General features: G+C 57.0%; 1 protein-coding gene and 1 long non-coding RNA gene across 6 annotated transcripts; one reads left to right on the forward strand and one right to left on the reverse strand.

Moving 5' to 3' along the window:
• The first annotated feature begins 142 nt into the window (after positions 1–142).
• Positions 143–5216, forward strand: LOC138844529 (uncharacterized). Of its 3 annotated transcripts, XR_011380436.2 has the most exons (7): positions 143–594; positions 700–903; positions 1003–1129; positions 2104–2418; positions 2656–3138; positions 3283–3597; positions 4495–5216. It is a non-coding gene; the product is annotated as an uncharacterized LOC138844529 (long non-coding RNA). The 3 variants fall into 3 exon arrangements; XR_011380435.2 differs by having other exon boundaries at positions 175–594; positions 1044–1129; positions 3283–4540; XR_011380434.1 differs by having other exon boundaries at positions 456–594; positions 3283–4540.
• On the reverse strand, positions 4206–17521 carry SELENOS (selenoprotein S). Of its 3 annotated transcripts, XM_070053318.2 has the most exons (7): positions 17387–17521; positions 16921–17055; positions 15900–16006; positions 12873–12962; positions 12697–12775; positions 4477–4539; positions 4206–4252 (listed from the first exon to the last, which is right to left on the reverse strand). In XM_070053318.2, the coding sequence occupies exons 1-7, from the start codon at positions 17460–17462 to the stop codon at positions 4248–4250; spliced, it is 555 nt and encodes a 184-aa protein (XP_069909419.1). In that variant the 5' UTR covers positions 17463–17521; the 3' UTR covers positions 4206–4247. The 3 variants fall into 3 exon arrangements, with proteins under 3 accessions (XP_069909419.1, XP_069909418.1, XP_051678237.2); XM_070053317.2 differs by lacking the exon at positions 4206–4252 and having other exon boundaries at positions 4424–4539; XM_051822277.3 differs by lacking the exons at positions 4206–4252; positions 4477–4539 and adding an exon at positions 10505–11084.
• Positions 17522–22865: the final 5344 nt, after the last annotated feature.

Raw genomic sequence — 22865 nt, forward strand, 5'->3', positions numbered from 1 at the left:
TTGGGGCAATACTGCTCTCTTGGACATTTGTGACTTGCATCAAAAAATAGTCCATTACTCACCTTCCCACAGACGCCCTAAGAGGTGACCCACGTCTAAAAATAAAATACTCATTATGCAGTGAGTATAGGATCGCAGCAGTGGTCTTGGGAAAAATACAGAACATACAACCGTGAATTACAGGCTGGGAAACCGTTGGAGGAGGTCTCCAGTGGGAGCAGAGACCGCAAACGCCCAGAGCCGCCACCAGATGCCCCCGCTCAGCGACAGCCCCCCGGTTCACGGTGGTTTACAGAAAGCGCCCGGCCTGCTGGCGAGATGCAGCTTTCAGTTTCGTTACCTCCTGGGCGGCTTTGCTGTTTCCCAACCTGCTCTACACGCGTCTCCATTCTCTCTGCAGACCCCACCGGGAAGGGTGCAGGGGTGACGGGGACATGGCAGATGCCAAAGGCTTTGTCCTGATTCCTCGTGGCCGTCCCTCGGCTCCTGGGCGCAGGCTCCGTGGGGTTTTCTCTCCCGGTGTGGAAGGGTAAGCTTTTCGCCATCGCGGCTGAGCCTGACGGAGCCCCCAGGAGCAGCAGAGGAACCCATAAGGCAAGTCCTTGCAGGAAGAGCAGGCGTGGGTCAGGCTGCTTCCTGGTGGCTGGGAGAGAAGCCCTGCCCAGAGCAGCTGGTGGCTGAGCCAAAGCGGTTCCCTAGGGGACAGATCCAGATTGTTCCACGAGGGACCTGGGTCAGGAGACAGCCGGAGCAAATCCAGGGCACCAGAGACTTCCGTGGCAGTAACCCCAGGATGGCTTCGCCTCCAGAGACAGCCCGAGCTGCCAGGACCTGCAGGCCTCCTGACGCCCACCCCCAGTGCACCCACAGCCCCCTCCGTCCCTCCCTCCTTCATTTGTAAAGGTGAGGAGGAGGCGGGCTGGTTAGACTGTGGGCGCCGCACCGAGGTAAACTGAGGACTTCGGTGACTGGTGACGCTGGGGTCTTGACTGGCTGCACCAGAAACCTCTGCCACTGCCCATCTTCCTCGTGGTGTTAAGCAGCATCGTGGCTGGAAGGGGAACCAGACCAGAGCTGTGCCGGGCAGACTCCTGGCGACACACACCTCGGCCGTGCTGCGGGGCTCCAGGTCTGTGCCCTCCTGTCGGTAAACCAGATCCTGGCCCGGGCTCCTCCCTGGTGACTCCAGACTATTTAGAAATTCACTCAAAACTGCCAGAGCCACCATCTGACTTCCTCTCTCTTTTCCTGTGTGGGTCCCAAGGACACATAATTAAAACCCATCTCTACCCACTTTCTGAACATTTCCTCACGACTGCAACTTTGTCCCTACACAAGTTACTGGTTTTTTTCTTTTTTTTTTTTCTTTCCTGTTGGAGATTCACTGAGTGCCATTTACAGATATAGCATTTTGGATAATTCGCAGCGATTTCTTGGAAAGCCCTGCTAAAACCTCAATTGTTTGTGGGCAGCATGCCTCCAACGGCTGGCAGAATTTCCTGGAATCGCGCCCCAAACAGGGGTCCCTGGAAAAATGGGAATAGTTTTCTAAAACCATTCAGCGACGCCTCTTTTTTTTTTTTTTAAGATTTATTTAATTACTTGAAAGAGTTACAGAGAAAGAAAGAAGCAGAGAAAGAGAGAGAGAGAGAGAGAGAGAGGTCTTCCATTCGCTGGTTCACTCTGCAATTGGCCACAACGGCCAGAGTTGCGCCAATCTGACGCCAGGAGCCAGGAGCTTCTTCCGGGTCTCCCATGTGGGTACAGGGGCCCAAGGACTTGGGCCATCTTCTGCTGCTTTCCCAGGCCATAGCAGAGAGCTGGATCAGAAGTGGAGCAGCCGGGACTCAAACTGGCGCCCATATGGGATGCTGGCTCTGCAGGCGGTGGCTTTTACCTGCTACACCACAGTGCCGGCCCTGTCAGTGTCACCTCTTTTGAGAAAGTTATAACGACTCCTTCTTTCGGAAGCTTTTGTCCACTGCCTGCTAACACCATCTCTGGCGAGCCCTTCCTAATCCTACCCCTGACCACTAGAAAACTGACCATAAGGGCCTCGCTGACCTCCCGATTTTGCTCAGTTCTGTTTTTTTCTCTTTGCAGCATTTCCTGTGGTCAGACGCCAGGAAGGGCAAGTGACCGTGGCTTTCGGACATGCGTGGGCTTGGCACTGCTTATGCTTATTCTGTCCACTGAAGCTGTGCGTGTGTGGGGGGGTGTGTATGAGAGGGACAGAGACAAAGGGGAGAGGACACTGAGCACGAGTCTGGGTGCTGGCCGGATGGGGTGTCATTTTTCCAGAAACCCTTGGCTGCCTCGGGCGCAGGCACTCTGGGGAAGCAGCCCGAGTGGTGTTGGGAGGTGACCACCGCAGAGATCAAGGTCAAGCTTGCGTCTGAGGTCAGCCCGGACCCTAGGGTAAGCAGGGAAGCTGGCTTTTCCCATCCGTGGTGGGGAAACTGTTCATGCTTGAAGCAGTCAGCGCGAAGCCCAGCTTGCAGCCCCAGGAGCCAACCCTGCTTGGCATCAGAGCCCGGTGCTGGTCAGCTGGCTGGCAGCCGGCCCCCTGAGGGCTCGCCACAGCTGGGGACCGCGCCGGGCGCCTTGGGAGGCCCGCCAGGTGTGTGGCTCAAATGCCCTTTGCGTTTGCTCCAGGTCCAATGTAGTGAGAAATGGCTCGGGGGACACATTCGGGCTCCAAGAGGTTTAAGCTCCTGAGGGAGGCAGCAGAAATTCAGACCGATGCTGCCTCCCCGACCTCCGACGACGTGGGGACGGGAACAGTTCACACCTCGACAGCCGCAGCCGGATGCGCCCACTTCAGCCGCGGCTCACGCGCTCTCAGAAGGCTGTCACTGGGCAAGCCTCGTCCCGCGGGACAGCTTCCCCAGTGACGTCAACTGCAAGTGCGTGTCCCGCGTACCCAGCAGCCCCGCTTCTGAGCATTTGCCTTCTGAGCACGGCTGTCGTCTGCTGTGCCGTGTGTGGCAGTGCACAGTTAGCCCAAGTGTGCGCGGATAGGAGGATGGCGCAGTAAACAAGGGTGCAGCCGTCCGAGAATGAACCTCGGAGCAGCCGCAAAGCGGAGCCAGGAGGCTCTCGGCGCTGGAGTGGAAAGGGCACAGCAGACACGGCATGGTGAGGATGTGCCACAACCTACAGGGGCTGCCCAGGGAGTGGGCAGGATCCAAGGGAGGACGGAGTGGGGCTCCCCACCGCCCCAGCACTTGCAAGGATCCGACTTCTTTTTTTTGTTTGTTTTGTTTTGTTTTGTTTTGACAGGCAGAGTGGACAGTGAGAGAGAGAGAGAGAGAGAGACAGAGAGAAAGGTCTTCCTTTGCCGTTGGTTCACCAGCAGCCGGTGCATCGCGCTGATCTGAAGGTGCTTCTCCTGGTCTCCCACATGGGTGCAGGACCCAAGGACCTGGGCCATCCTCCACTGCACACCTGGGCCACAGCAGAGAGTTGGCCTGGAAGAGGGGCAACTGGGACAGAATCCGGCGCCCCAACAGGGACTAGAACCCGGTGTGCCGGTGCCACAGGCAGAGGATCAGCCTATTGAGCCACGGCGCCGGCCAGGATCTGACTTCTTATTAGGTACTTGCAGGGCCAAACGGCAGGCTTTTCCTCACATGGGAGTATCAGTGAGCAGAACACAAGGTCCCTGGGTCCTCCCACAGCTTAGCCCACTGCTCTTGGACAAACGTGGGCCCAGGGTCCATGGGTCAGAACCCAAGCCCAAAGTGCCTCTGTTCCTCTTTGCTTTGATTTAATTCTGTTCATCTGAAAGGCACGCACACACACAATTTTCCATCTGCAAGTTCACTCCCCGAATGCCCACAACAGCTGGGCTGGGCCTGTCCAAAGCCAGGAGCCTGGAACTCCATCCGGGTCTCTCCCAGGAGCGGCAGGGAACTCAGCACTCGAGCCATCCCTGCTGCCTCCCAGAGTGCACGTTAATGGGAAGCCGGAATTAAAGCAGAGCCTGCACTTGAACCCTGGCATTGGATATGGGCATCTGAACCACGGAGCCAGACGCCCGCTCCCGCCCCACTTGCTACGCACGAATCCCCAGCACTTTTTCTTTCCCATTTTGTCTCTCTCACCTTAGCGGCTGCTGATGGGGATCTGGGAGAGGCAACTGGCCAGGGCTCTGGGTACCACAACCCACCCCGTGCGTGTTCTGCCAGCGTGGGCCGTCATGATCTCTTCCTCCAGTGATGTTTATTCTTGGGCTATGTCATCCTTTACCCTTAAACACACAAAAGGGAGAATCTGTCCAGGTTTTCTCAGCTGCTTGCCGGGCGCCTTGACTGCTGCACAGGGCTGCCGCGGGCTGGGCTAGAACTTTGTGACAATGGCGCCCTCTCGAGGTTGTAGCCAGTCCCCTTTCAGTGAGAACTTCATGGACTCAGAGAACAAGGATGGTCAGACATCTTATTTTCTGATCGACCGTAGCCTATTTCTAATTTTTACCCATTCCGGCATTTCCAGAGGTGACATCCTGGTCCCGGACGTGTGGTTCGCTGGCTGCTGGCTCTGTAAGACGAGAGGAGTTGATGTGAAAAACGTCTATTTAGCATCTGCCTCTTGCCTCACGAAACTAAGGGAGAAATTCTGGGCGAGGTGGGGCTGGCGTCTGCAGGTTAGGGAGGTGCCCCCAGGTGGGCTAGGGAGCCACGGGTCTCTGCTTTCACGTGGGAGATGGGCCACTGGACCCAGAACACCAGCACTGTGAGGTTGTCTGGGGTCCTTCGAGCTGCGCGAGAGGCTTTTGTCTTCCTGCCCCTGCCTGGGGCCCCGGGCTGCAGAGGAGCTCGGCAGGCCCTGCCTGCAGGAGTTTGAGGGTCTGAAGAAGCGTGGTATGGCTGTGAAAACTGGAATCGGGGGCTGGTGTTGTGACGTAGTAGGTAAAGCCGCCGTCTACAGTGCTGCCATCCCACACGAGTGCCGATTCGAGTCCTGGCTGCTCCACTTCCCATCCGGCTCCCTGCTAATGCACTTAGGATAGCAGCGGAGGATGGCCCGAGTACTTGGGCTCCTGAACCCACGTGGGAGACCCTGAAGAAGCTCCTGGCTTGGGTCTGGCCCAGCCTCGATCACTGTGGCCATTTGGGGAGTGAACCAGCACATGGAAGAGCTCGCCCCACCCCCGCCCTGCCCCCATAACTGTGCCTTCCAAATAAATTAAAATAAATCTTAAAAAAAAAAAAAAAGGAAAACTAGGAGCCATCCAGGACACCGTCCTGTGCACACTGCCTCCGACAGCATCAAATGTGCACGCGACCCAGTGTGTTCTCCCAGCCTGGCAAATCCTCGTGTCTCACAGGGGCTGGGTGAGCATGGAGTTAGGGTGCAGTGGGAGAGGGGAGGGGGGTAAAGATCCGAGAGGTTGTTCACATCATGGGGCTTTGCTCAGCCTCCCCAAGGGCAGCGTAGAGGCACGGAGCCCACCTCTCCCCTGCGAGGGGCTGCTGACCTCCTGGAGATGTCTGTTGCCCTTTGCAATGTTCCTGAAGAGGCCACTGTCTGTGTTTGCTGGGCTGGACTTATGCACACTGTTTTCCTTGGTTACGCCCCCAGGTCCCGCCCACACCTGAGCGCAGAGGGCCCCTGAACACGGGTCCTCCTGCCTGGTGAAGGGAAAGGTGTCTCAAAAGTGACACACATGGGGCCGGTGCTGTGGCACGGCGGGTGAAGCTTCCTTCCACCTGCGATGCCAGCGTCCCCTACAGGCAGTAGTTTATATCCCGGCTGCTCCACTTCTGACCCAGCTCCCTGCTAATGGCCTGGGAGAGCAGCAGCAGATGACCCAAGTGCTTGGGCCCCTGCCACCCCCCCTCAGAGAGCTGGATGAAACTCCTGGCTCCTGGCTGTAGCCTGGCTCAGCCTTGGCCATTGTGGCTACTTGGGGGCTGATCCGGTAAATGGAAGAGCTCTCTCTCTCTCTTGCTCTGTCTCTCCCTCTCTGTAACTCTTTCAAATAAATAAATAAGTAAATCTTCAAAGTAAGAAAAGGTAACATACCTGTACTATCACAAACACCAACAGCCTGCAGACAGGCTGAGTGTCTCAACACCATTTCAGTGATACTGAAAATAACAGGAGGAAATTAAAAAAAAAATAATAATGTGTTTTCCTCCCTACATTTTCTGAATTTTGTGACATTTTCCAATTAATGCTTTATGTGGTTAAAATGAACACTTGGAGCAGGCATTTGTCGCGATGGCTAAGGCTCCACTCGGGACTCCTGCACCCACGCTACGGTGCCTGTGTTTGACTCTGCTCCACCTCCCAGCCAGTGATGGCTCGAGTGTCAGCTCACTGCCACCCACACAGGAGGCCTGGACGGAGTTCTCAGCTCCTGGGCCAGCCTCAACTGATGTAGACACTTGGGGAATAAATCAGAAGTTTTTTTTTTTTTTTTTTAAAGGACATTCATGCCACTTAACATTTGTTAAAACAAAGACATTTATGCAGCTGCAAAACATTTAATTTTGGGGGCAGGCGCTGTGGCACAGTGGGTTAAAGCCTTGGCCTACAGTTCTGGCATCCCATATGGGCGCTGGTTCAAGTCCTGGCTGCTCCTCTTCTGATCCAGCTCTGCTACGGCCTGGGAAAGCAGTAGAGGATGGCCCAGGTCCTTGGGCCCCTGCACCCATGTGGGAGACCCGGAAGAAGCTCCTGGCTCCTGGCTTTGGATCAGCACAGCTCCAGCCATAGTGGCTATTTGGAGAGTGAACCAGCAGATGGAAAATCTGTCTGTCTCTAACTCTCTGTGTAACTCTGACTTTTAAATAAATAAAATAAGTCTTTAAAAACACTTAGTTTTTAAGTAGTTAGGGGTAATGAAGCCCAGCGCTTTGCCCATGAGAGTGCAAACATCAGAAGCAAGGCTGAGATGCATCACTAGGGCGGTGCATGAGCTGGCCTGGAAGCGATCCCAGGCCAACGCCACTTCCGCTTCCCTCCTTTGTCAACGCTGGTGATGTCAAGGGAGCAAAGGTCATGGACTCCAGGATCCCACCAGCGTCACCTGTGTCATAGCCCTGGCAGGGGACAGAAACCTTGCCAGTTATTTGCTGAGATATAACTGAGATGCCATAAGCTGCACGGCTTAAAAGGTGCATTTAGGTTGCCAGCATGGTGGGACCATGGTGAGAGTCTTCTGGGTGCAGACAGTCGGCTCTTTCCACACTGGGAGGGATGTCACAGCCTGCAAGAGGTGCACTGAGGCTGCCTGCGCACGCAGTTCTTGGAATGGAACCACTCTGTCAGCGAGCCTGGGCCGGCCTGCTGGAGACGGGAAACACGCGGGACAGCCACTAGCTGCCTGCCATGAGGGAGGCCCCTGGGCCCAGCCTCCTCCAGCTGAGCCATCAACAGACCACAGAGGCAGGGTGAGGGCAGCCAAGATCAACTGCGCCCAGCCCAGCAGAATCTGGCTTGCTGCAAGTTTCTCAGAGTGGCGTGGGATGCTGGGACAGCTGACACGTCTTCCCAACCAGGGGTAGCTCCTCTCGCATGCTCATCACCAGCCCTTTTCTCTGGTGGGGTTTGCAGATTTCTCTTTTTAAAGATTTTACGTGTTTGTTTAAGTGGTAGAGTTACAGAGAGAGGGAGAGACAGACAGGAAGGTCCTCTATCCACTGGTTCACTCCCCAAATGGCTACAATGGCTGGAGCTGGGCCAGTCTGAACCCAGGAGCCAGGAGTTTCTTCCAGGTCTCCCAAGGAAGTGCAGGGGTCCAAGGACTTGGGCCACCCTCTACTGCTTTCCCAGGCCATAGCAGAGAGCTGGATCAGAAGAGGAGCAGCCGGGACTTGAACTGGCGCCCATATGGGATGCTGATGGCGCAGGCAGAAGCCCAGCCCACCACACCACAGCACCCGCCCCTTGCAGGTTTTTTTTTTTTATGATAGCGAGGAGGGGCCTGAAGTGAACTCTGAGGACGCAGCTATGGGTGTTTTTCAGGACCTGGAACAAGAACCACACACTACAGCCTATCCCTGTGGCTCAAACTGAGCATCTGCATTCCCGCAAAACCCGCATGTTACAATCCTAGCCCTGATGTGATGGTATCAGGAGGCGGGGCCTTGGGGCGGGGGTTCAGCTAAGAGTGGAGCCCTCCTAAGTGGGTTTAGTGCCCTCATAAAGGAGACCCCAGGAGCCCTCTCACTGCCGCGTGAGGATTCGAGGGAAGAGGACCCACACCAGAACCCCACCTCGCTGGCACCCCGACCTGGACTTCCATCCTCCAGAGGTAAGAAAGAAATGTCTGCAACGGAGGCACCCAGGCCGCGGTGCGTGGTCACGGCAGCGCAGGGACGGCTTTTTCGTCTCTCAATTACGTCCTAACGTCTCCACTCCTACCGTTTACAGAAGTGGCATCTGTGGCCACAGAACAAACATCAGCGAGGTCCCCCTAAGTCAAAGCACGCACCGGGGTCTGTGCCCCTTGTCCCCTGACACGGCAAGACCGCAGGGCAGGGCCCGCGTCTGGGCAGCTGACCGCCTGCCTGGAGGTCGCCAAGAATCAGAGCACACCGTCTTTCCTCCCACGCGAGTTCTCGGAGACAGCGTGGGATGGGGTATGGTTTATGCTGACATTCTCTCAAGCTGCGTGACCCCTTGGAGAGGCATTTGTTCATTCTCTGGAATCCACAGGGCCACCAACCTCTGCTGATATCAGAGTGATGGTTACCTTCTCGCTTTTTCTTCTTAAAAAAAAAAAAAAAAAAGCTATTTGAAAGGCAGGGAGAGATCTTCCATACTGATTCACTCCTCCAAATGCCGAGAGCTAGCGCTGGGCCGGGCAGAAGCCAGGAGCCTGGAACTCCATCTGGGTCTCCCAAGTGGGTGGCAGGGTTTTAAGTCCTTGGAACATCTCCTGCTGCCTTCCCAGGCGCATTAGCAGGGAGATGGCTCGGAAGTGGAGGAGCTGGGACTCGAACTACAACTCCGTTATGGAATGCCAGCATCAAAAGCAGCGGCTTGCTCTTCGTGAGACTTAACCCGGCCATTTATACACCTGAGGAGGAGGAAGCAGAGAGATGGCAAAAGGGAGAGGGGAGGAAGGGATGGCGTTGTGCGGCGCCCCTGAGGGGGAGGGAGGAACGCTCCCGGCAGCGGTGGCCAAGGGCACGCAGCCACCTACTGGACGTTCGAGTGTTCTGCCCCGTGTACCACCGCTGCTCCATGACTAGGGTGGGAGTGGGCCACACGCTCATCAGTTACAACCTAAGAGTTCAGGTCCAAGCTCTGGGCCCACGCAGCCTCTGCAAATGGCCAAGGCAGGCAATACAGCCTGGGTCTGAACTGGAGCTCATGGCTCCGGCCAGTCCCTGTGTCCCCAGAGGCCTCGGGACCCGGCCTCGCTGCTTTTGCCCGATTCCTTTTCCGCACTGGGCAGGACCCAGCCGCCCCGGCCACCTCAGTGCTTTGCTGAAAGGCACTTTCTGGACACAGCTCCCAGCTCGCTGCTCATCCCACACGGCGGTGGGCGGTGGATTCAGTGGCGAGATTACCTCCACACACCTGGGTCATCTGAGGCCCTGGGCTGACGGAAACACAAGGACTAAACAGACGGTGGTGATTAGGGCCCTGGGCCGGTGACTTAACTCCTCTAAGCTTCGCTTCCTGAACACCCTGCGAGATTGGAGTGAGGATTAAATGTAACTGTGCGTACCTGCCACGTGGGAACTCTCCTGATGCTAACCATTACACGCGAGAACAAGCTTCCCTCTGCCCGCCACTGCCTGCTCAGCTCTCCATAGCACAGCCTCCCGCCCAACACACAGCACCAGAGGAGAGCGCCTGAGGCGAGGACGTTCTGAGCCCAGGCAGCTTCTTCCCATGTGGTCACGGCCTGTGCTCTGCAGATTTACGGGGAGAATGAGGCATCCTTCGACCTTCTCCGTTTTTCTAATTTACTTTGCTTCATCACAAACTCCGGCACTGAGATTGCAATAGGGGAGCGGCTCTACGGAGTGCAAAACCCTGACCCGAGCCCCTGCTTCTAAACAGATGGAGCCACTGAACACGGGCTTTCAGCTACTGAAAATTTTTATTGGAACATCAGAGTTACTGAGATAGCCCATCTGCTGGTTCACTCTCCAAATGCCCCCAATAGCCAGCGCTGGGCCAAAAGACAGGAGCCTCATCCTGGTCTCCCACTCGGGTGGCAGGGGTCCAAACACCTGGGCCATCTGCTGCTGCTTTCCCCACGCCATGAGCAGGAAGCTGGATCAGAAGAGGAGCAGCCGGGACTTCTATCGGTGCCCATGTGGGATGCTGGTGTCACCGGTGGTGGTGTTACCTGCCACGCCACGATGCCAGCCCGTGTCCTATTTTAACAGCAACTGAACCCCAAAGGCTGGCTCCTGCAAACCCCGAGGAGTCTGCCACTGCCACCCTCACCCATTTTTGGTGAGGAGGAGCAAGAGGAAGACGTAATAATAGCTCAAGATGTTAAAGAAGGAAAAGCTATTTAGTGTCAGACAGATTCAAGTTCATAAACGGATTTAATAAGGATGCTAAAAATGTTATTCATAATTTTTAATATAGTTTTTACAAAGCTCTGTACATGAAACAAATATACAGAAATGAACCCCGTCAACTGTCTGCATCAGTAATCCTCACTGGTGGGCTCACCATTTATAAGGAAGACATCATTCAGCACAACCTGTCACAGGGACTGTCCTTCAGCAAGGACCTCGGGCGGGGGAGATCATTCCTAGGCCTCGCTTACCAGCTCTGCTGTCCAGCTAACCAGGGAATCGATGAGTGTGTCACTGTCTTCAAGTGGACTGTGACCAACGCCTGGTCCTAATGTCTACAGCCCATGACCAAGGCCCTCAAACCCACAGGTGTAACTAAGAGCAGAAATAATCCCACCTCCCCTCGGCTAGTCACTGTGAAAAGCTTGTGTAAGGCAATTGAGTTGAGGGTCAAGGAGTCACCTTGCTAATGTCAAAAGTGACACTAACAAGGTTCTTAGCCTCATCCACCAGGTGATGGGCCGCCCCTGCGTCCAGGTCTCCAGGAACAGGCTCCGCCTCCTTCGCCAGTCAAAGGGTTATAACCTGGGGTGAGAGAAAGGAAGCAGAGTGGTATTGATGGCTGGAAACCTGGGAACATTTTCTATCCAAAATAAAACCATGTGTACCAGCAGGTGCAAAGGTAAACATTAAAACCCTGCAAGAGCCCAGCAGCAGACTGCAGATGCGGATCGACTCCCATGGCCGCCTCAAGGCCCTTTACCACCGCGTTACGGAAATGCTCCAGCCTGTGTAGTGGGTGAAGTCGCCACCTGTGGGGCTGGGACCCTGTACTGGGTGCAGGTTTGAGTCCTTCCTGCTCCACTTCCGATCCAGCTCCCTGCTAATGGCCTGGGAAAAGCAGTGGAAGATGGCCCGGGTGCTGGGGACCCTGCACCCATGTAGGAGACCTGGAAGAAGCTCCTGGCTTTGGCCTGACCCAGCCCTGGACTCTGCAGCCATCTGGCGAGTAAGCCAGTGGATGGAAGATCTCTCTGTGTGTGTCTCTCCCTCTCTGTGTAACGCTGACTTCCAAAATAAAGAAATAAATGTTTTTAAATACTCCATATTGTAATTTACTTGAATTGAACTGATTTCTGGTGGGAAAACAAAACAAAACAGCCATTGGGCTTTGTGGTCCTAACACCCTGAAACACTCAGAAAACTCTGCCCCAAGCCCTCTGCAGGCACGGATTCACGTCTACGAAGACTCCTGCCACAGTGCTCAATAAAACACACACGTTCTAACGTGCTCGGTACTGGGCCATCTACACCCCTACCCAAAGTCGATGGACAACGGTGACTGGGCTGAGCGCTGCGCTCAGAGCCAGCCAGAGGGAGTTGGTTTTCTTCCTTACTCGCTGTGGAATCTTTGAGCAATAAATGGGTTTCCTCATCTGTGAAACCCAGCTAGCCCAGGACTGTGGGGAAACAGTCACGCACACAGGCATGTCACACGCGTGGCGCTTCGTACCACTCCTACTGCCCTCCCACACGTCCCCTCGTGTGCTCTGGAAACGGGCCTCCACACAGGAAGTTCTAAGGCATCCTCTGCAGACCCCTAGAGCGAGCCGGACTGCGTCCTGACAGAGCGGACCCCGCACGGCCGGCCACGTTTGTGCTGTGCTGCCTTGGGCCCGCCCCTCCCCCCAGCCTCCCCTCCGTACCAGAAGACGCTGCTCGGCCCGGCCTCGATGCTCGCTTTCTAGGGTGTTGCTCTGTTTCCTAGCCTTAACTCAGAACTCCCAGCCAGTCACAGAGGGTTGCTGATTTCTGTTTCCTGTGCAAGTCCCATCTTCCCAGACAGGAGGCTCAAGGCTGGGACGGAGACAGCGCCAGGGTACACACAGAACAGGCTCCGAGCGAACACCGGCTCACACCCTGAGCAAGCTGCCTGCGAGAAGCAAAGTGGCCCTGGCTAGGAAGCCCCAGGCCACTGCGCGCCAGCCCCATGCACTCACCCTCCTGGGCCGCGCCGGGAGGAGCCAAGGGCACGGCACCAAGGGCAGACAGACCTGGTCTCCAGGGAGGGCCCAGGAGGTCCTGCGCATCTTTTCCCTTTATCTCCCTGTACAGTCTAGCACGTGATGACCCTCAGAGACAGACCGTGTGCTTAGACGCGTGAGCGTCCCTGGCGTCTGCCAGCTCGAGCGCTTACCACCACCCCGCAGAGGCTTTTTGTCAGACTTCCGCTTCGGGACGGCCGATGAAGTGGAGGGCCCAGGGCCATCTTCCTCCTGTGGGGACAAACACGGGCGCAGCACTCATTAACCTTCTGCTCGGAACCCTGCGTCCACTGGGAGAGGGCGGCGAGGCGGGGGTGGCGGGCGCTACCTGAGGCCTCCGCGCGCTGCCTTTGTAACTTCTGCCCTCTTGCATGCTGTCCCACATCTCAATCTTCTGTCTCCTCCTCTCCTCTTCCAGCTGAGAAGGAACCAAAGTCGGAGCGTGAGAGCTCAGCCTCCAGCGTCCCCAGAGAAATTGCCCACTCTGCCCACTCGGTGACACTGTCCTGCAGACGCGTCTCCACCTGCTTCTCCCTCCCTAACTGCAGTCTGGCAGGGCGAGTGAACTCACAGACAGACCTCTGGTGTGGGGACACTACCACGGAAAGCAGCAAGTGCCATGCAACAAGGAATACTGATCCAGGCTTCTGAAACCTGGGAAGTCGTTCTCGGCAGACGCGTCGCCACCTGCTGCAGCACCTCAGGCCGTGAGCGGAGGCGTGCAGGCCTGAGTGCTGGGGAAAGACGAGCACCATGGCAACAGCGGGCCGCGTCCCAGCCGAAGACTGCGCCCGGAAGAGGTGTGCGGCAGCTGCGGACGGCCTCCCAGCACACAGCCGCGGGCCGGCCGTCCGCCCCTGCTCCCGACTCCTCCGAGTTCCCGCCAGCAGGCGTGGACTGCGACTCACGTCCACACCAGGCTCACTTAAATTTCTCATTTCCGACGGAACCCAGACCAAGCTGCAGTTGCTTCTGGATCCGACTGAAGCAAGAAGTCCCAGGGTGCGTGAAAAGACGCCTTGAAAAGCGCACACCCAGGAAATGGCTCGGTGGAGTTTCACTGCTACCCCCAGAGGCCTGAATCATGCTTCCACCAAGTGCAGGCACAGGCGGTCAGGGCGCTGCCTTGACACGCAGGTCACTGCGCTCTCCTGGCCGGCCAGCGGGAACGCCAGGCCGGAGCCACAGCCGGCTCTGGAAATGACAGGGCTGGCTGACCCGCGGGCCAGCAGGCTCGATCAGAACCACCGAGCCAGACAACCGTAAAACCTGAACTCAGCTTTTCAATTTTAGGAGGCCCACACCACAATTTCAAAGTTCTCCTTGCAAAGACTTTTCAGCTACACCAGCAAGCGGAAAGATGAAGCTGTGCTACCAACACCAAAGCCAACCCCCACCCCTGAAATCACCGAATTCCCACCCAGGCATCCCATGACTGCATGCACAGCCCAGAAAGCAAACGGCCAGTCACTGGCTGGAAACCAGAGGGGAAAAGGACTAAAACAGGACAGCTCAGAAGGCATGTCTGTTCCGCTTCCGCCACACACGGGTTAGCAGCAGATACAAGATGTCTGGAGCACCTCGGAACCTCCAGGACATGTCCGGGCAGTGGGTGGCAAGGGAGCACGGGGACAGACTTTATTTCCAGGGCACAGATGCATGTTTTTTAAGCCTCACGTGTGACTTTAAGAAGTTCAACGAATGAGGGACATTTGAAGTCAGTGAGTAAGGGGAAGGCGGCTGCCGAGGCGCGGCAACCAAGGGCCTGGTGCGCGTGGTCTTGCTCCGGCCTTTCCAGCCCGAGCAGACGGCCGTGCAGAAGCAGCACCAGCCGCCAGCAGTGGCAGAGGGGCATGGGGCCCTGGAGACTCCAGAGGGGCACCAGCAAGTCCAGAGTCCGGTCAGACGCTCTGCTGCCAAGCAGCTTCCTTCTGAAGGGACAAAGAGGGCCCGGCAACACCTGGACCCAACCGGGAAGTAGGAGTCCACACGTGGCCGTTTCAACGGCACAGACCGGGGCATGGCGGGCAGGCACCCCCCTCCCTGAGAATGCACCGCCTCTCCATCCCTCCATCTCTCCTCCTTCCCTCCACCCCACAATCCTCTCCTTCCCCCATCCCTCCATTCCCCATCCCTCCTCCCCTCCACCCTTCCATGCCTCCATCCTCTCCACCCCTCCACTCCCCATCCCTCCATCCTTCCATCCCTCCTCCCCTCCATCCTCTCCACCCCTCCACTCCCCATCCCTCTATCCTTCCATCCCTCCTCCCCTCCATCCCTCCACCCCCCACCCTCTATCCCTCCATCCTCTCCTTCCCTCCATCCTCTCCACCCCCCACCTCTCCTTCCCTCCACCCCTTCACCCCTCCACTCCCCATCCCTCCATCCTTCCATCCCTCCATCCCTTCACCCCCACCCTCCTTCCCTCCATCCTCTCCACCCCTCCACTCCCCATCCCTCCATCCTTCCATCCCTCCTCCCCTCCATCCCTCCACCCCTCCATCTCCCACCCCTCCATCCTCTCCACCCCTCCATCCTCCACCCTTCCACTCCCCATCCCTCCATCCTTCCATCCCTCCACCCTTCCATCCCCTCCACCCTCCACCCCTCCATCTCTCCATCCCTTCACCCTCCACCCCTCCATCCTCTCCACCCCTCCATCTCTCCTCCCCTCCATCCCTCCAGCTGCCTGCAGCGTCCCCTGGTTCTTCCTCGGCTTCTCTGCTGACCTCCTCTTCCAATCAAATCCTGCATCCTAAAAAATCTTCCAAAACTGTATCCTCTGCTCCCACCTGCACCTGTTAGCACGACCCTTGCTTGAGCCGTCTGCTGTCCTCCAGGGCACCCCACCTCAGGGCCCTGTGACACCAGCTCACAGGGGCTACGGGGCGAGAGGCACAGCGTGTCTGTGTGTTCTGCAGCCCGAGACCCGGCCAGGATGCTGTGGGGTGACCAGCTCTGCGGAATGCACCAAGCAGGAAACACTGGAACAAAAGCCTCCTGTCTTTAAGAGTGCACACTGCACAACCAATGCACGCTGAGCCGCACCCAGCTCGGTGGGAGGGACTGCCACAGGGACTGCTCCCAACAGGCACGGGCGAGGGGACAACCTGCTCCTGCACTGTGGCAGCCACACAGCCGTCCCTCCACGCCACAGCACGTCTGCCTTGACGGCACCTGGATTTGCAAGTGGGCCCAAAATACCCACTGCACCTGATGGAATAGGCCCCTGTCCTGAAGCTTACAAACAACAACACAGATACACTCACACACTCACACACTCACACACACACACACACACACAGAGCTGTCATGAAGCCTCAGTTTCAGACGACAGAGCAAAACCAGCTCATACCTGTCTTAGCTTTTCCTTATGCTTTTCAACTTGCGCATTGAGTTCCTCTTGCATTTTCAGGCGAGCGGCTGCTAAAGCCTCCTGCCGTCTAACGACAACATCGGGTTCTAAAACGGCAGAAAAGACTTGAGGTTCAGCACCAGGTACAATTAAGATGGAAACCCGCATGCACATAGTAGAAGCAGAAAAGGTTTTCCCACAAGCAGCTCCGTCCTCTGCGTGTATTCTGCAGCTGAGGGGCAGGGGACTGGACCATCGCCCTACACTGCATCTGCAAGCGCAGGTCTCTGAGCCCCTCCCGGCAATGCCAACTACAGGGCTGTGGGGCAGTGGCCCCGCGAGCAACACGCAGGCGGTCTGCTGGCCGCAGTGAGACTCCGTTACACAATGGGGAGTCCTCCCTAGCAGGGTGGCCCGAATCCAGCTGTCAATCAAGGACAGAGTTTTCAGAATCCTCTTCCATCGTCTCAGCAGGTCAGGCCTGCGACAGACAGAGGTGAGGGCACTCTGGGGTTCCTTGACTAGAAGTGACCACCCCCGACGAAGCCCTCTCCTCTCTGGTCTGTATGTAGCCTGCACCTTCCCCTCCGGACCAACGACAGCTGGCTCTGCACAACCGCACCGCTGGCCGACGCGACCACGACCTCCGGGCCTGGCCGGCAGGTCTGGGACGCAGTGCCTAACCAGTGCAAGCGTCACCACTCAGGGGAACTAGAAATCGGGTCTGATGGGCGATGTCGTGACAATCAAAATGTGGCGCTCCATGCTCCTTGGCATAACTCGAGTTAGGAGGCAAACCCATCAAGGGTTCATTTTAACCCGTGCCGTAAACGAACCACCACTAACAGGCGCCGCCCTGAGTGCTGTGCGTACCATCCGGCCGATTTAAAATCCCAGAAATTAAAAAAAAAAAAAAAAGAAAAAAAAAAATACACCTCCCATGCCCCCGAAATCAAGTCCAGGCTCCCACGCCCCTAACAAGGACTAACTGGTGCAGGCTAACACGGGATCGCGCACTGACCCAGCGCGGCCTCGGCGCCGGCCAGCTGCCTCTGCCGCAGGCCCCGCAGGCGGGTGGACAGCTTCTGCAGGACGGCGTAGAGGACGATGCCGCTGAACAGGATGTACCAGCCGTAGCTCGCCAGCACCGAGCCCACTGCAAGGAAGAAGACAGCCTTCAGAATCGAGAGCCGCGCCCCCGCCCGTCCGCGGACCTCGGCGGGCCAGCCCGCAGGCTACAGCGCCGGGACCCCCGAGGAGCGAGGCCTCTCAGCCCCCTGGCAGGTGACAGCGCCGGGCGTCGGAGGCCCAGGACGGACCCGAGCGGGGCCCGGGGACAGACACCCGAGGGGCTCGCCCGCCGCGCCGGGTCCCCGCCGGCGTCAGCGCCCGGCCGCCGGTTAGGCCTCCCGGGGCCAGGGCCGCGGCAGCACCGGGCCACCCACCGAACATGGCGGCGCGCTGGGCCGCGGCCCGCGGCGACTCACCCGTGACGTGCAGGAAGCGCAGCCCCTCGGTCTCCAGCGCCGGCCGCGCGGACAGCAGCTCGCCTTCTCCCTCCATGACAGCCGCCGCCGCCCGGCCGGGACGCGTCGCCTCCAGCGGGCCGCTTCCGGCTCGTCGCTGCGTACACGTGGCGCGCCGGGACGCGACCGCGATCTCGTCCAATCGCGGCTCAGCTTGTGGCAGAGGGGGCGTGGTCGGGGGCGTGGTCAGCCCCGGAGCGGCGGAAACCCGCCCAACACGTCCCGGGCGGGGCCGGGCCCGCGGTGGGTGCGAGTGGCGACTGACCCCTTTTCCCTGATTTTTTTGCTGCATGCGTGCTTTCTTCCTGCTTGGACCCTGAGGCCCAGGAAGTGAGGATGCGCGCGGAGGTGGGATTTGCGTCCGTGTCCTTGGCCCGGGCGCACTGGGCAGCGGGACTCAGGGGCTGGCGACCCCCAGCCACCGAGGGCAGCCGCCTGCTGCCGGGCAAAAAAAAACCCCGCCGACCCTCGGGGTTCTCTGGATCAGTACCACGTGGGCCAGAGTCTTCTGCACGGTCTGGCTCTTAGCAGGTGTCCTGGGGCGTCATCCACGGCTCACGTGACACCGCTCATGCCCACCGTATCCACCGATTTGGAAATTTGACCTCAAGCCGTATTTATTTTTATTTCAGAGACTTGAGCACCCCCATCCCTGGGTCGCTGCCCACATGCCCGCAGTGTCCAGGGCTTGGCCGCGGAACTCCATCCAGGTCTCCTACGTGAACGGCGGGGATCCAGCCACTTCAGCTTCCACGGGCTGCTTCCCAGGGTTCCCGAGGGCAGGAAGCTGGGCTCGGGGACCCAGGGCTGGAACCTGCGCACTGCCACGTGAGATGCAGGTGTCTTGACCACTAGGCCACACCTGCACCCCGAGGGTTTCTTTGAGAAGCAGTTGAAGCACACATACCGACTTGTATTTCAAAAGAGTCGAGGTTCAGGAGCATAACGAATTGAGAAACTAGGGAACAGGTGGTAACATCAGAGTTTGCCACCTGTCGTCACCAGGGTGACTGCAGTACAGTGAGATGAGGCACAGACCCACTGCTCTTCCTTGCTGGTGTGCAGAGTCGTTGCCCGTCCCAGCATGCCCCGGGGGCTGGGAAGCAGATTCCCACTGTGGCACTGGAGGTCACGGGCCACATCAAGTCCAGGGCCCCTTCACCTGACAGCCACCTTGAAAATGGCCTGACACCGGGAGACGGAGGGCTCTGGATGTGGGAGCAGGCCTGGGAGGCTGGCCGAGTCTGGGGAGACTGGGAAGGGGTTTACTTGGTGCCTTGATGCCTTCCTCCCACTTGCAAAGCGATGAACCTTCACTCTGCTCCAGAGTCTTCTCACTTGGCATCTTGCTGGAACTCTGATTACTCCTTGGGGTTATGGTTGCGGTGTGGAGCCCTGGGTATCCTGCATGCAGACAACAGATCAGAGTGCCTGGCCTGTTATGCTGGGAAGGACATTAGGTGTGGGGTCACTGTTCACGGAAGCCACTGGTCAAGGCCTCTCTTCTCCCCGGAAGTTTTTGCTCAGAGAAGGGCTCACAGCACCGAAGTCGGAATCAATGCTTGGGAGCACAGTTTCATTTTTCCTTGGTGACTTGGCAGGACTGGCAGCCTGGGCTCACCCTTACAGTGTAGCTGGGAAACTAAGATACTCGGAGTAGCTGCGGAGGACAGGCCCAGTGCAGACACTGGCTACTGCCGGCCTGCCCCCACCCAGTGAATTCAGTCAGCCTGCACATCACGAAGCGCGGGTGTAAGTGCTTTGTTTCCTTGTTGACCCACATGCTCGTCTGTGATGTCCGTCATCTGTGATGTCACTTGTGGGGAAAAAGTGAACGATTCTTTCACTCAGGGTTTGCAAAGTAAGATGGAAACCAACACCAACTCGTGAAAATATTTCAGATATATAAAATTACCTTTGTATATTGAGAACTGTAGCGTGTATACTTAGATACTTAGTATAATAATAGGAGTAGATTGGGTGGGTGAGGGATAAAGTTTTGTTTCAGTTCCTAACATGTTTTTCTTTTTTATTTTTATTTAGTAGAAAGGCAGAGAGAGATCTTCCATCCCTGGTTCACTCCCCAAATACCTACAACATCTGGGATAGGCAAGGCTGAAGCCAGGTGCCTGGAGCTTCGATCCAGTCTCCTGTGTGGATGGTGGAGACCCAAGAGGCTGAGCCCATTACCTGCTGCCTCCCAGGAGCACTTAGCAGGAAGCGGGGCACTAAGCCAAGCTCTCCAGCATGGGATGGGGACAGCTTCTTTGCTGCTACGCCAACACCCCGTCCTGCCAGCACTGTTCTGGGTCCCAGTGACGAAGTGACACCTTCTTCCTAGCCTTGCCCTGTGCCTGGGTGTGTCACCTCACCAAGCTTGTCCACAGCGTACGGTGACCTCAGCAAAGTTTGCTCAGTGCTAACTGCTCAGGAGTTGTTTGCAAAGGAGGACAAGCGCAGATGGCCACCAGGCCAGCGACCGCGGCAGCCTCGTGACTGGCCTCCCTTCGTCCTTCCTGGCGCCACTGCCTTGCCATGGCCTCCAGGAGCGGGGAAGGCCGTTCTCCAGCCTCCGACTCGCGCTGGGCCACGTGGCTTGCTTTGCTTAACAGCAGTGGGCAGAAGAAAGTGTGTCAGTTTGGAGGCCTTACAAAGCCTCTGGTGTTTACTTCGTGTGCCTTTGTGAGGTTGGCTCACCTGTCCAAGGAGGAGGCAGATAGAGCTGAGCCAGGCCTGCAGTGAACAGAGCCAGCTGTGAGACTGAACCTGACAGCTGGCTCTGTGTGCATAACAGGGCGTACCAGCCCCGAGCACCGTGGCGGCCTCCCACACAGCACTGTTGTGGCAGCAGCTAACCAATAAATTGCCAAACCTCACCTTTCCACAGAAGTAAACAAATGAGGTGTGGGAGCTGAGGAAGACCGCAGAGGGCCATCGAACAACGGCGTTTCTCAAACCCAACAAAGGACCCACCTCATCCAACAACACTCTCGTAGACTCCCCATGTGGCCTCTAAGTTATGCTCATTAGGTGTGCGTGTAACACCTGGTAGCTATTTCCAACATTTATAGTTCATGGGCCCACAACACTCACAATATTTTTTTTTTTGACAGGCAGAGTAGACAGTGAGAGAGTGAGAGAGAGACAGAGAGAAAGGTCTTCCTTTGCCGTTGGTTCACACTCCAATGGCCGCCGCGGCCAGCGCGCTGCAGCCGGCGCACGGCACTGATCCGATGGCAGGAGCCAGGTGCTTCTCCTGGTCTCCCATGGGGTGCAGGGCCCAAGCACTTGGGCCACCCTCCACTGCACTTCCCGGGCCACAGCAGAGAGCTGGCCTGGAAGAGGGGCAACCGGGACAGAATCCGGCGCCCCGACCGGGACTAGAACCTGGTGTGCCGGCGCCACAAGGCGGAGGATTAGCCTAGTGAGCCGCGGCGCCGGCCACTCACAATATTCTAATCAACGGAACACAGTTCCACAGAAACCAAGTTCTCCTGGACGTGGCGCGACTGTGTCCTTGTACAAGTTTCTCCTACAACTGACAGAGCCGCAGGTTCACAGCGTTCTGGGGGAAGTTGGGTTGCAGTAAACCCAATTTTTCTGGTTCTGAGTTATGCCTGGGGGCTGAGCTCTGGGCACAGCAGCCCTCATTTTTCCCTGGTCTGTCTCGCAAAACCTCAGTTGGGACGATGGCACACACAATGCCACCAGGGGGCTTGTGGGTTTTTCCTCACCAGGTCAAACTGCTCAGTCCAGATCTATTCAGGAAACAGCACCCGCGCCTCGGTCGTTGCCAAGTGACGGGGGGCAGTCGAGGCCAGGGACCCACGGTGCACTACTCCTTAGAGGTTAAGGAGTGTGAGCAGGAGGTCTCAGGACACCCACGCCTAACAGCAGGCAAGTTGTCATCATTGGGCCTGACAGCAGCGAGTCCCACTCGGCTAAGACAGCTCACAGGTGACGGAACAGACTCGGGCACCCGGCAGAGATGGCCTCCCTGCCATCTCTAACTGTGGAGAAGGGTGGGGTCATTTTTGTTGTCCTGTCAGAAGCAATAGGGAACAAGGAATGCATTAATCAGAGTTGCCACGTCCTCCCAAAAGCATTCTGGGATGCTTGGCAGGCTGTCTTCCTGGCCAGAAGCTAGGCTCCTGAAGGCCCAGTCCCTCACGTCTCGGGCGCCCCGACTGCTCCTGTAAGAGCGATCAGCTGACTGGCAATCACCAAAACCCGTTCAGCGCCGTTTACAGCAGTGCTGCCACACTTGCCATCACCCAGAGCTTGACAAAGTCCAAGGAAGTCAGAATCCCTGGCGGAGAGCCTGAGGCACCTTCCCAGAGGCCTCAGGTTCAGTCCGGGTTAAAGAACCATTCACTGGTGGACAGTGACAGTGGGGGCAGCGGCTGGCGTGGACACCTGCGGCTGCAGGAAGCATGCCAGAGAAGCCTCGATCCTCCCCGCCGTGACCCAGCGCTGGAAAACGCTGCTCCTCTGCTCACACGCGTCAGCTGATGAGCACAGCTCACCGTGCCAACAGTGTGCAAACCAACACTCATGCATGAACCTGTAGGAAGTACAGCAGCGCCCCCAGGTCTGGGGGGTGCCTGACACGCTGGATAATGCCGCTCCGCCCAAGGGCCTTCACAGCCTGTGGAGGAGGTGGGCACTTGTTGCAGCAGGCAACGTGACACTTGAGACCCGGATGTCTGTCCCACGGGAGTGCCGAAGTTCAAGGTGCAGTCCCACTTCCCATTCCAGCTTCCTGCTAATGTGTACCCTAAAAGGCAACAGTGATGGCTCAAGTGCTTGTGACCCTGCCGTCCGCTTGGGGGTCCAGGTTCCAGGAGTCGGACTGCACCAGCCTTGGCTGTGGCAGGTGTTTGGAAGGGGTGAACCAAGAGATGGAAAGATCCCTCCGAGTCGGCCTCTCTCTCTCTGCCTTTAAAATAAATTTAAAAATTATAAAGTTCATGGAAAATGCATATTCTTGGATTTCAAAAAAATTTTTGCACCAAAATAAACTTTTAATTCCATTTTCCCACAAACTTTTTGAAATGCTCTCATATAGCTTATTTTTTCCTACAAAGTCAAGAACTTTCTCCTTTTCTCTTAAAGACAGCACTTTATGGCTTCTCTCTAGCATCACTCTTGTGTTTTGGGACCTTGAGTAAAATCAAGGCTACTGGAGCACAAGCACTAAGCTACTGCAACAGCCCATCTGATAACCGAGACGGCCACTAAGCAACTAGTAGGCAGGCAGTGTACGCAACGTGGATAAGCTGGACCAAGGCTGACTCATGGCCCAGGTGCAGGACTGCTGAGATTTAACTTCGTTTATTTGAGATTTGAATTTTACGGTTATTTCTGGATTTGTCCATTTACTATTTTTGGACTGCAGTTGGCCACTGAAACTGGCTGCAGTTTGATTGTAGCTGAACCA

This window comes from Oryctolagus cuniculus, chromosome 12 (assembly GCF_051225735.1).
Source record: "Oryctolagus cuniculus isolate XC-2025 breed Fujian yellow rabbit chromosome 12, ASM5122573v1, whole genome shotgun sequence".
Lineage (NCBI taxonomy): Eukaryota > Metazoa > Chordata > Mammalia > Lagomorpha > Leporidae > Oryctolagus > Oryctolagus cuniculus.

Coding starts and splice junctions, on each gene's coding strand:
- SELENOS (XM_070053317.2), bottom strand. CDS start 17,462: ATGGAGGGAGAAGGCGAGCTGCTGTCCGCGCGGCCGGCGCTGGAGACC. Junction 16,007..16,920: donor CGGCGCCGAGGCCGCGCTGG/GTCAGTGCGCGA, acceptor CTGCCGTTTTAG/AACCCGATGTTGTCGTTAGA. Junction 12,963..15,899: donor ATAAGGAAAAGCTAAGACAG/GTATGAGCTGGT, acceptor GTTCCTTCTCAG/CTGGAAGAGGAGAGGAGGAG.